Below are 10,681 nucleotides of genomic sequence, written 5' to 3' on the forward strand. Positions count from 1 at the left end.
TTTGTAATATAAGAACTAAACTGAAAATAACCAGAGTGCAGGAATTTTGCATAATATCACAGTTTCTAGGTTTAATTGCACATTTTTCTTACTCAAATTATAAAAGAATGTGTATCTCCCGTTTTGATTAAATGTTTGGTAGGTTACGTATCGTCAAAAGCTATTGTTTACAAATAATGAAACTGAAACCAAAAAACTTTATAATTAGAATTATTCATGTGAAGGTATATTTTTCATTGTTAGCCTCACTTACTCTTTCTGTAAGTGAAGTTTATCGTCCCGGAATCCGGGATGATTAGCCCAACATTTTTCATACGCCTGGCTAGCCGTCGCGAATTTTTGAAACGATTAATCCGTCGCCTTTTATAACTCATCCAATTTTTCAGGAAGGCTAGATACAGCCTTCTATGCAAGTTGTTTAATATTTATCATAAAAATGGCAGCTAAATCATGATGAAGCAAAAAAATGTCTGTTCTTTGGAAATATTTCTTACCAACATTTGAAAATTCGATATGTAAAATCTTAACATCCCATCACATATTCTCCTATCTCAGCAGACTTTTCACGTTATTATCTATGAAAAAATTTCTTGAAAGTTAATCCGGAAATCCCATGGTTATTTTTTGTTGCGTAAAACACGTGCTCTAGAGCAACAGACAATATTTGCGTAAAATTTGTTTGGTTAAAAAGCCTTCTACCACACTAATAAAAAAAGCATTAACGCTAAATGAGGTAAAGCACAGAAAACTTCTCTCATCAGCACACCAGCCTGAATCATTTGTTGTCAATTATATAACATCGACGAGAAGGACTGCAGAGATCTCGTCGATAAGATTTCGCATAATGGAAGTAACTCGGCCAAGCCTTCACTATAGAAATGTCGCTGAGGAAGTAAATTTTCTGGAGATACAATATGATTTGCATATTTATTCTGCAGAAATATGAAATCAATCTGTGCGAAAGTGCACTCGGAGTTCCGCGATGAGAGAAGAGAGCTAGGAAAAACAGGAGGGCGGGAATGCATTAGCGAAAGCCGTTATTGCTAGCCGCACTATGGCAAATTATTAAGCGCTTGCCAGGAGTACTTATATCGTTCCTATCGTCGCTTTATCCGCCCAGTCGAGTCAGAATTTTAGAATATCAATATGTTTTCCTAATTCTATTCAGTGAAAAACTAAGTAATTAAATATAAACAAAATAAATTATTATTCACAGGGAAAAGAGGTCACTGTACTGAGATTAAATTGAAGTGCAAATTGAGTGCTAGAGAGATTACATATACTTATAAATTAATCGAGGGCGTAGTCTAAGGCAACTAGAGTTTGAGGTAGAGGGAAGTGCTAAATGCCGATTGGTCGAGGGGCATCTCTTATGAAAAGGGTAGGAAAGAGCAAATTGTTTAAAGTGGAGGGGGCGTTTCATGTATTATGTTTAAGAGTATCATGTGTTGGAGACGTGAAAAACGCGTTTGACGTTAAGTTGTCAAACACTGTAAAACATTAAAGTTGAAAAAATGGAGGGTATACACTATACATCAACCTTTGTAAATCAAGGTTCACATACTGACCACGCCCCCTACTGAAAAGTGACGCATCTATTTATCTCCTATACACTCACACTCAATTCCAACGTCGCGATCTACCGTCACCTTGGCGGTCTACCTACTTTCGCCATGCATTTCGATCAATGTAAGCAACCACGCCCTTCTTATTCTCCGCCCCTTCACTGAAAGCCACGCCTCTAAAATAATCAGAGCTATCGTTATGGCTCAAATTTTAATGTTTTTCAGCTCATGCTTCCATTCCGGGAGGTTTTGAGTCATTATCTGAAATAACTATCGATGTCAGACCTTGCCTGAGAGGTGATCAGGTTACACTTAGTTATAAAATATAACTTAGTTATCAAATATGCTTTGGGTAATGTCCGCAAACAGAAATGGGTGCAATTGCAGAATAGGGGCGTCACCTGTTTTTTGGCTGGAAACCCAGTTTTTTTTCGTCTACAAACTTGTCGAATCTTTAATTGAACGATTAATGAAGGGATTTGATCAGAAAGAAGTTTAAAGATATTGCTACTTCTGTTACTACGATGTCCTAAATATGGGTATGTTACGATATTGAAATGATCATTTTTAACTCTCCGTTCAGATGCTTTTAAACATCCAAACGGCCATAAACAACCTTTTGACAAGTCACAAAAATAATTTGGTCATAACCCTACCCTTTTCCAACGTTTAGTGGGGGGTGTTAAGGCAGCTCTATGACTAGTAAAAAAAATAATGTTGGTCACATCACTACCCATTTCCAACTCCTCGTTAAATATGATCATTACGATATTTCGTGACAGACTCATATTTGAGACATCATAGTAAAAAAAGTAACAATAATTTTAAATTTTTGCCTCATCAAATCGCTTCACTTATCGTTGAAATTAAAGATTCTAATAATTTGTTGCCAAAAAAATTTTTTTTCAGCCAAAACAAAGGTGACTGGTGACGCCCCTGTTCTGCAATCTAACCCAGAAATGTCAAAATACATTCATTTACAAGTTAAGACTTTTAAGATTCAATTTATATCAAAATTCAGTAAGTTTCAAATATAGCTTAGAAAATGTCAGATAATCCTTTAATCCTATGTCTCGCTATCTTCGGCTATGATAGTGTCATTTTAAAATAAGATAAGATGAATACTGATGCATGCAGCTATACTGACTGCAAAAACATGAAACGAATTAAATTATAATATGTAAAATAGTAGAAGTGATAGGTGCAGCTTCTGTGAGAAACGATATGCAGAGGTGCAAATTGAAAATAACGATTTCTCACGTATACCATGTAAAAGCATGACGATACGTGTGAGCAGTGGAGGATCTCATGCGTCAGATTATACGCATATACTTAGAACTTGAACCGAATGTCCCGCAAATTACGTCCTGTAAAGAGCTGCCGCATGACTGTGAGAGGCGGGAAGTACATAAGATCCTATCCCGGAGAGCAAACGACCGAGCAAAACGTTCCTATCTTGAGATTTCCAGTTAATTGGTTCTTTGCACACCTATACCAATCTAGTAAGCTATTAACAAACTAAAACTCGTACAGGCCTCACGTCGAACGTTTCAAGTGCGTCGGCTGCTGCAGTTTTACGGTCTGACTTCACAGTTTTATCGAAACTGCTAAAAATTTTACCACTCACTTGTCGCTTACATAAAGATACGGAGGAGTACTCAAGAGATATTTTCATGTTTTTTTTTAACCATAGTGCGTCTAGCTAGACAGTAACATGTGAAAAATTATTGCGATTAGGAATGTACTATGCGAGTGGGACGGTGGGTACTAGGTAGCACTAATACTACTTTATAACGAAGAAATAATTTTCTTACAGAGTAAAGTTATAAAATGTGCCAATAGTAACTGCGAATTAAAAAGTAGTTGTACAATTTAGATGGATTATTTTATTTCCTAGAGAAATACTAGTTTTAGATATATTTTTAGTATAGTGATTTAACGTAAGTAAAATTAATAAAAATGCACACTAAAAATGTTGCATTCATGTTTTATTTCGAAAATATTACCTTTATTAAAGTAATTAAGGCGGAATTTCATGTACTAGTATGATCAAGGGAAACAACCTATCCACAGAGATTTATGAAATATTTCCCGTGTAAAAATTGCGATTGGAATTTAGAAGTGCCCCGGCTAGTTTTCCATATTTCTGATCCGCCGTTGATTTAGATAATTAGGTAGGGCAAGACTAGTTCTGAAACGCTCTTTTAGTCGGGCTCTATCTAGAACTTCTAACAAAGTCCTAATGGGACTATGACAAATTATTATTTTTATTATTTTTCACTCGCTTTCCCGTACATAGTATCAATTAAACTATTTTATTTATATTTTACATATTAAAAACAATTTGATCTTTATTTTAAACAAAACAGTTATTGTGAGGTGAAAAAATTCATAACTTAAATTTTTTGATTATATTCACACACCATGCAGTATGTATAATAAATAGAATTTGACAAAACTAGTACCTAAACTTTATTTAATAAAAATGTAGGTGGTGCATTTTAGAGTTCCTCTAGGGAGAGTTGTGTCACGTTACCCCCTCCACTGGACACTGCAAAACCGGAAACGGAAATACGTAACGAAGCGCGAAACATTTAAAGTATTCTTAAGGCCATGTGATGAGTTGGTCACGTGATCAGATTCCTACCTTGCTGCCACTTTTTTATTTCCCAACTTATATTCACCCGAAACGCCACACGAGTTGAAAATTGGGGTACTAAACAAGAAGCACTAAGAATGGTGGTTCTGGTCCTAAATATGTGTAATTATGAACAAAGTCTTTTGTTGTAAATAATTTTTTTTTGCTTTTTTATAATTATTAAAGTTTAGGACCAGACACACCTTTCTTAGGGCTTCTGATTTATTATCAGATGGCCTTAAAAAGAGGTTATATGTCATTATATATTTTCGTGTAGTGTTTGTTTTAAAAATAAGTTTTTTTAATTAAGAATATAAAGAATATAAAGAAAACTTGCTCTTCGCCGTCAGTGAAGCTACGTTTGATACTCTCTAGGAAGTGGAACAAATATTCAGATCATTGCAACCGGTTGTACAAAATTGCGCTTTCGTCTAAGAATTTGTAATCAAGCTAAAGCAAAGGAAAAAGACATTGAAAACAAATATGCTACCAAAAGCATAGCTAGGCACATAACTTACCAATAAGAATTTAGGTTCTTAGATTTCGAAACTTGAAAGAAAAACGAACTATCTTCTTTTTCTAACTGTAATTTGTCTTCAATTATTACTTTTATAGTATAATGTATACATTTGAAATGTAATTTCAAAAGAACGTTCGCCTACAGCATGAATTCTTCGTGATTTTTATTGTATAATTTAAAAAAGTGTAATTGAAATATAATTCCAACAAATCAGCAGTGAAAACTTTACTACTTTATTCATGTAATCAACAGTTTAGTTGCATCATAAATCCTCTCGTACTTTTTACCTATTGTTCTGAAATAAAGACTCATCTGAAAAAAAAGTTTTTAGGAGTAAAGAAACATTACACACGCCTATTGTAAAAAATGTTTTTTAACATCACAAAAATACTTTTTTTATTTCTGATTTCTCAACTCTGTTTTAAAAAATATTACTTTAATGCGATATTTATTTTTGTCTTCTCTATGATTAAAATAAAATTATTTTTATTCGACATAATTTAATCAAAAGCTGTTGAAGAAAAGGCCGTAACCTTAGAATTTAATCTCTTAAATTTACTTCACAAACAATACAATTAGAAATTTTTTCCCATATTTTGTCTCATTTTAATTTTTATTCGTAAAAATGGAAAGTTTGTGGTATAAAATTTGATTTAGCAAATTAATTAATAAATACTGTAAGAATGCATGTCATTAACAAAATTATTTGTTACATTTTAATAATTTTCAATGAACAAATCTAAATTATTATTATTCTTATTGTACTTACTATCTATTAGAAGTTATAGCCTTTATTAAGCAGTCTTAAATAACAGTTTTTTTTAAAGTGTGTATAAAAAAAGATTTTTCACTTTTCAAACATTCTTCATTATTAAACCTATGATTATTATTTATATTATATTTTTTTACTATTCTATCAGTTCTTGAACATTAAAAAAGGGTTCTGATTAGAAATTATAGTAAGATTCTGACTACTACCATAATTGAAATAGGCAGAAATGGGACGGTTTCTGCATAGGTTAAATAGGTAGCAAAAATCCACTCCCAATCTGAAGTTTTACCGAATTAAGAACAACAGAGTTTGTTTGGAAAATATTATCCAGGTTCAAGAACATGGATGTAGAACAGAAATTCTTAAAGTGGTACTAACCTAAAATTCAAGTTGGGTCGACTGTGGATTAGGATGATTATTTAAATACACAATCTTAATTTTGTAACTCGACCACCCAAGAATTATATTTTCGACTGGAAAATCTGGAAATCTTGACTCATTTAAATTCTTTAACAAATTTCGATTCAAATGTTTAACAATTGATCGCTTATGTTTATTAACTATGGCTTTTAATTGAAAGCGAAAGAAACGTTTAAATGAGTTTTTTAATTCACCCATAAAAACCTCTACTACTTACCTTTGTTTTGGTGAATTATATTACGCAAGAAATATGAAAATCAAAAATTATAAAAAAAAAGTTGTGTTGCGAACAAATAGGTTTCAATCTAGTTTTTGTAATAAGAATTATTCTGTGAAAATTTCTTATAAATTCATAATTTCATAAACAAAAATTTATAAAAATTATGTAACAATAACTTACAATAATAGCTTCATATTATCCAAGAAACTATTTCGCTTTATGTCTGTATGCCATGAGAAAGTGAGTCATACAGGATTCTTAATCGGTTGCCATAATATAGGCAAGTTTATGGAGATCCCACATAACAAAGTTTGCTATTAAATGCTCTTAAAACAGATAATTAATAATATTAGAAGCAGAATTCCCACGAACAGATTATCATAGCTGCTGAGGTCTTTCGTGCTCCTTAGGGAAAATTTAAATGCCCAGCCTTATATGTTTCCCAACGTTGGCTATGTCGAATTAGAACATAGTTTTTGGACATTGCTTAACCATTAATAAATTTGCAATAATATTCAGGATACAAAATTGTTTTCGAAAATTTCATTTTTCTCAGGAACTATTTCTATTTTTTGTTGGTAGGAAAATGATGTTTTCAATTAGATATGTTTAAAATCTAATAGTGAATAGTTGCTTTCGTAAAATTTTCGACTAATTATTATTATTCATATGAGAGCAAAGACGGTACGTTTAGGACAGCAGTAAGTTAATATGCACATATTTCATCAAGTATTTGCGGTTCATTGGTTACACATGTTACTTTGGAGTATAAAGAAACATGTTCAAGCAATAAAAAAGTGCATACTTGATACTCTTCTATTTCAAACGTATCGTCTCTTTCTTATACAAAAGATTTAGTGGAAAGTTGATGACAACTGAAAGTAATATAGTCACATTTATCTAACTAAACGTATTATCTGAAATTACCACTGAATTAAAGTAGAGATACATATGATAAAGTTAGTGGTAATAAACAACTCTTAGGTTGAAAGCATTCTACTTTTAGACGATTTCAATTCAGTGTTTAAGAAAGTTGTAAGGAGAAAAGATTTTCATATTTTCCATTAGGAAACTTAATTTTTCGCATGACTAATTTATTAAATATTACAATTAAGTAGTATAAATAGGAGAATTCTTAAATTTAAGAGCATGTTTTTTAGACAACTCAAATTTATTATGTAATTAAATTTTACGAATTTTTGTTTGAATCCGAATTTTGGACTTGAAAGTAGAAAGAGGAAGTTTTTGACCGACAACGGTGAAGCCGATGAGAAATTAAAAGTTATAAAATGATAGCCTCTAATTACGTTGAGAGTATGAGAAATTGCAGAATTAAATAAAAAATTACTGTTGCAGATTAATGCGAGCCACATCACGAATAAATACGTGTCGAGAAACAGGACTGCGGATAGCAGGCAACAAACAATCGCGACACTGGATTACGAAATTATACCAGATAGCTTTAATAGTGGCAGGCTGCACATTGCATGCCATGCCGTCGTCTTCCACCTTTATAAAGAATATGCTGAAATCGTTCTAGAAGAGGAACGTCCGAGACTGGCTCCCGTACTGGGTACACGGGAATCTAATAATGGTAATTTAGTTCATAATAACCTAATAAGATTATAAATAGAGTTTAGCTTCATATAACTAGCACAAAAAAGGGCCAAAAGATGCCCCTGAACAAAATAATTTATAGAGGACAATTTTCATCCGATTTTAAACGGGATTTTTTTTGATGAAAGATAATAAAATTTCCTAACATTGAAGATATAAAGAAAAGTTAATTAGGGGTTACGCAAAAATACCTGATACGTATTTAAGGAATTTTTAACATTACCTCCTCTCCCTTTGCGCATGTTACGTAGTTTGAGAATGCCCACTGAGTAACTTTTATTTATTAGAATAAAACATTTTTTGAACCTTTAAAAAGTAAAGTTTATTTTAGAAAATAATGAAAGTCGTTCCAAAATAACTAAGATTACTATAGAAACTTTCCACAAAGCTGATCATGTAGGATCAAAAAGTTTTAAGGTCGAGTCTTAACCTCCGCACTGGCAAGGAAAGGAGGGAGCTGGAAAAGGGAAGCAGGTGGCTTGTGTCAGCACGTCGAAACACTACCGAAAATTTATTGAATTTTTTATTAAGAATCAAGTATATATAAAAATGATTTTCTGAGGAATGGTAGCGTTTAGTCATTTCATTTTTACTACATTTAAAAAAATTATTGTAAGCAAAATAGGTTTTGAAATGTAGTACTGAATGGTAATAAATAATTTCTGATTTTATAAACAAATTTAAAAAAAATTATCTAGTGCAAATGTTTCTGGTGATAGAATAACCATTTATATTACAGAATCAAGCAAAAATTACTATAGGCACTGACAATCATTTATTACATTTAGCCATCTGATAACAATTTATAATTTCTAAAACAATATTAATAGACACATGATTCTTTTGGATATTTTTAGGATTACAAACTAAATTCTTTCAATATGATTATCTGAAAATAATTAATTAGAAAACTTTTCTATGCTATCTGTATCACGGTCGACAATGATTATTATTATAAATAGCAATTTTATAAAGAGTTTTTTCTCGTCTTATGCATTTATAAATTTAAAACTCTTTTTTTATTGAAATAAATTATCATTCACTCATCAATATCGCCCTGCTATCAACTTTGGTATTTACAATTGCTAAAAAAAACTGGATTAGCTAATGCACTATTTTGCTATTTTTCAAGTTTCAACATAGCTAATTTGTTCTATAGGGGCCATTCACAAAATACGTGATACATTTTTCAGGAACTTCTGACTCCTTGCCCTTTACGTGATACTTTTTCCATTGGTTTTAACGTGGAAATTAATACTTCGAAAGACCCCCCCCCCCCCCCCCCCCCCCCCCCCCCCCCCCGAAACTGACACTGTATTTTGTGAATGCCCCCATAAATTGTGATCAATATTGAATCAATAATTTACATACTTTTTTATGATAAATAGATACCTTTCATTAACTCTTACTATCATATTAATAATTTTATGAGCAATATTTCTTGTAATATGATTTTAGTATTAAAAATGTTTTTTTTTAAATCAACTCATCTATACACTAAAAAATGGCCATAATGAAATGTGGACAGTCAATCCATGTCGTAGTATGTCCAAATGTGATTTCAAAGTATCATTATTAAGTAATTGTTAGTTAATTTTGAGGAAAAAATGAATTTAGTCTACAAATAATAAATTATGTGAATCATTGTTTATAAAATTTGTAGATGTGCCCTAACGGAGTTTCACTATCACATTGTGATGTCAGCGGCAAAACAATATTAAATAGTGAAGTTCATATAGAACTACAACAACACTTTATAATCTGAAGAAGTTTATTTGAATTTTGTTCAGCTCATAAATTGTTCGAAAGCTTTCCAGCATATATTTTTTACGACTATTGAAGTAACAAACACAATAAGTTTTAATAATTGCTTGCAGTATCCTAGTGCCATCTAGATCTTTACTAATTTTTCGCAACAATTTCTGTTGCATTCATAAAATGACGGCCCAGTGACCAATCATTCCGTTAGATGGCGTCATTTGTATTGTTTCAGTCATATTCTCGTCTTGTGCAAATGTAAGAAAGTAAAAATAAATTCCACACTGAAAAAAATGGTTAGTTGGGCCAACTATTTAGTTTGTAAGATATGGTACTGATATTTTGATAGTTGGGACAACCATTTATTTAGATGTTGGTACTAACTAATTAGTCGCGGCGACCAGTGAAATTGTTATACGAACTAATAAAATAGCAATATCAGCTAATACAATAGCAGTACCATATCTCAATAACTAAATAGTTGGCTCAAATAACCATTTTTTACAGTGCATGAGTGCGACAATTGGCACTCATCAAAATAAAAGCAAAATTCCATAATATCTACTATATACAACAAGCACTAATTAAATTCTTCAGAAATCATATGTGACAGCCCTACGAAAAAAATGTTCATCTGTATTTTAAAAAAAATCACTTAAATTGGATCAAAATTGTCCTCTGAATATCAATTTGTCCTCATGTACTTTTGCCCCAATGTGATAGCGTACGAAAATATTCTAAAATAATATTAAGTCTTATCGATGATGGTTAAATCATAATAAATAAGAATAAAGTTTATTGATACTACGTGCATCAGTTTTGCTTACGACATTTAAATATCGATACTGCATAAATTTACAGTGGAATTACACTAAACTCTTGATTTCAGTCCAGTGTCGGGGGTTGCCTGAAAATAGATTTGTTCACAAATCGGGGGTATCCAGACGTAAACAGTCAGGGCCGCCTGAACCGTTTTCAAACAATGCTCCCAATTTTGGGTAATTTTTGAACTGCGCTTGCGTGGTGCCGGCAACCCGATTGGTCGCTGTTAGCGCGCGCATTGTAATTATATTATTATTATTACACCATTAAGCCATTTCCCTTTCGGGGTAGGCGTGACTCACTCGGCAGGGGAAAGGAGTAGTGTGTGGATGGAATAGAGATTTTTCAG

The 10,681-nt window shown here is 32.0% G+C and overlaps 1 protein-coding gene across 4 annotated transcripts in view; it reads left to right on the forward strand.

The window, feature by feature from the left end:
* LOC117171339 overlaps positions 1-10,681 on the forward strand; it is a 204,736-nt gene that overhangs the window by 192,554 nt on the left and 1,501 nt on the right. For all 4 annotated transcript variants that reach the window (XM_033358567.1, XM_033358568.1, XM_033358570.1 and 1 more), the window contains exon 5: positions 7,492-7,729. In XM_033358567.1, the coding sequence (XP_033214458.1) occupies positions 7,492-7,729 (238 nt within the window). The remainder of the gene's footprint in view (positions 1-7,491; positions 7,730-10,681) is intronic.

This window comes from Belonocnema kinseyi, chromosome 4 (assembly GCF_010883055.1).
Source record: "Belonocnema kinseyi isolate 2016_QV_RU_SX_M_011 chromosome 4, B_treatae_v1, whole genome shotgun sequence".
Taxonomy (NCBI): Eukaryota; Metazoa; Arthropoda; class Insecta; order Hymenoptera; family Cynipidae; genus Belonocnema; species Belonocnema kinseyi.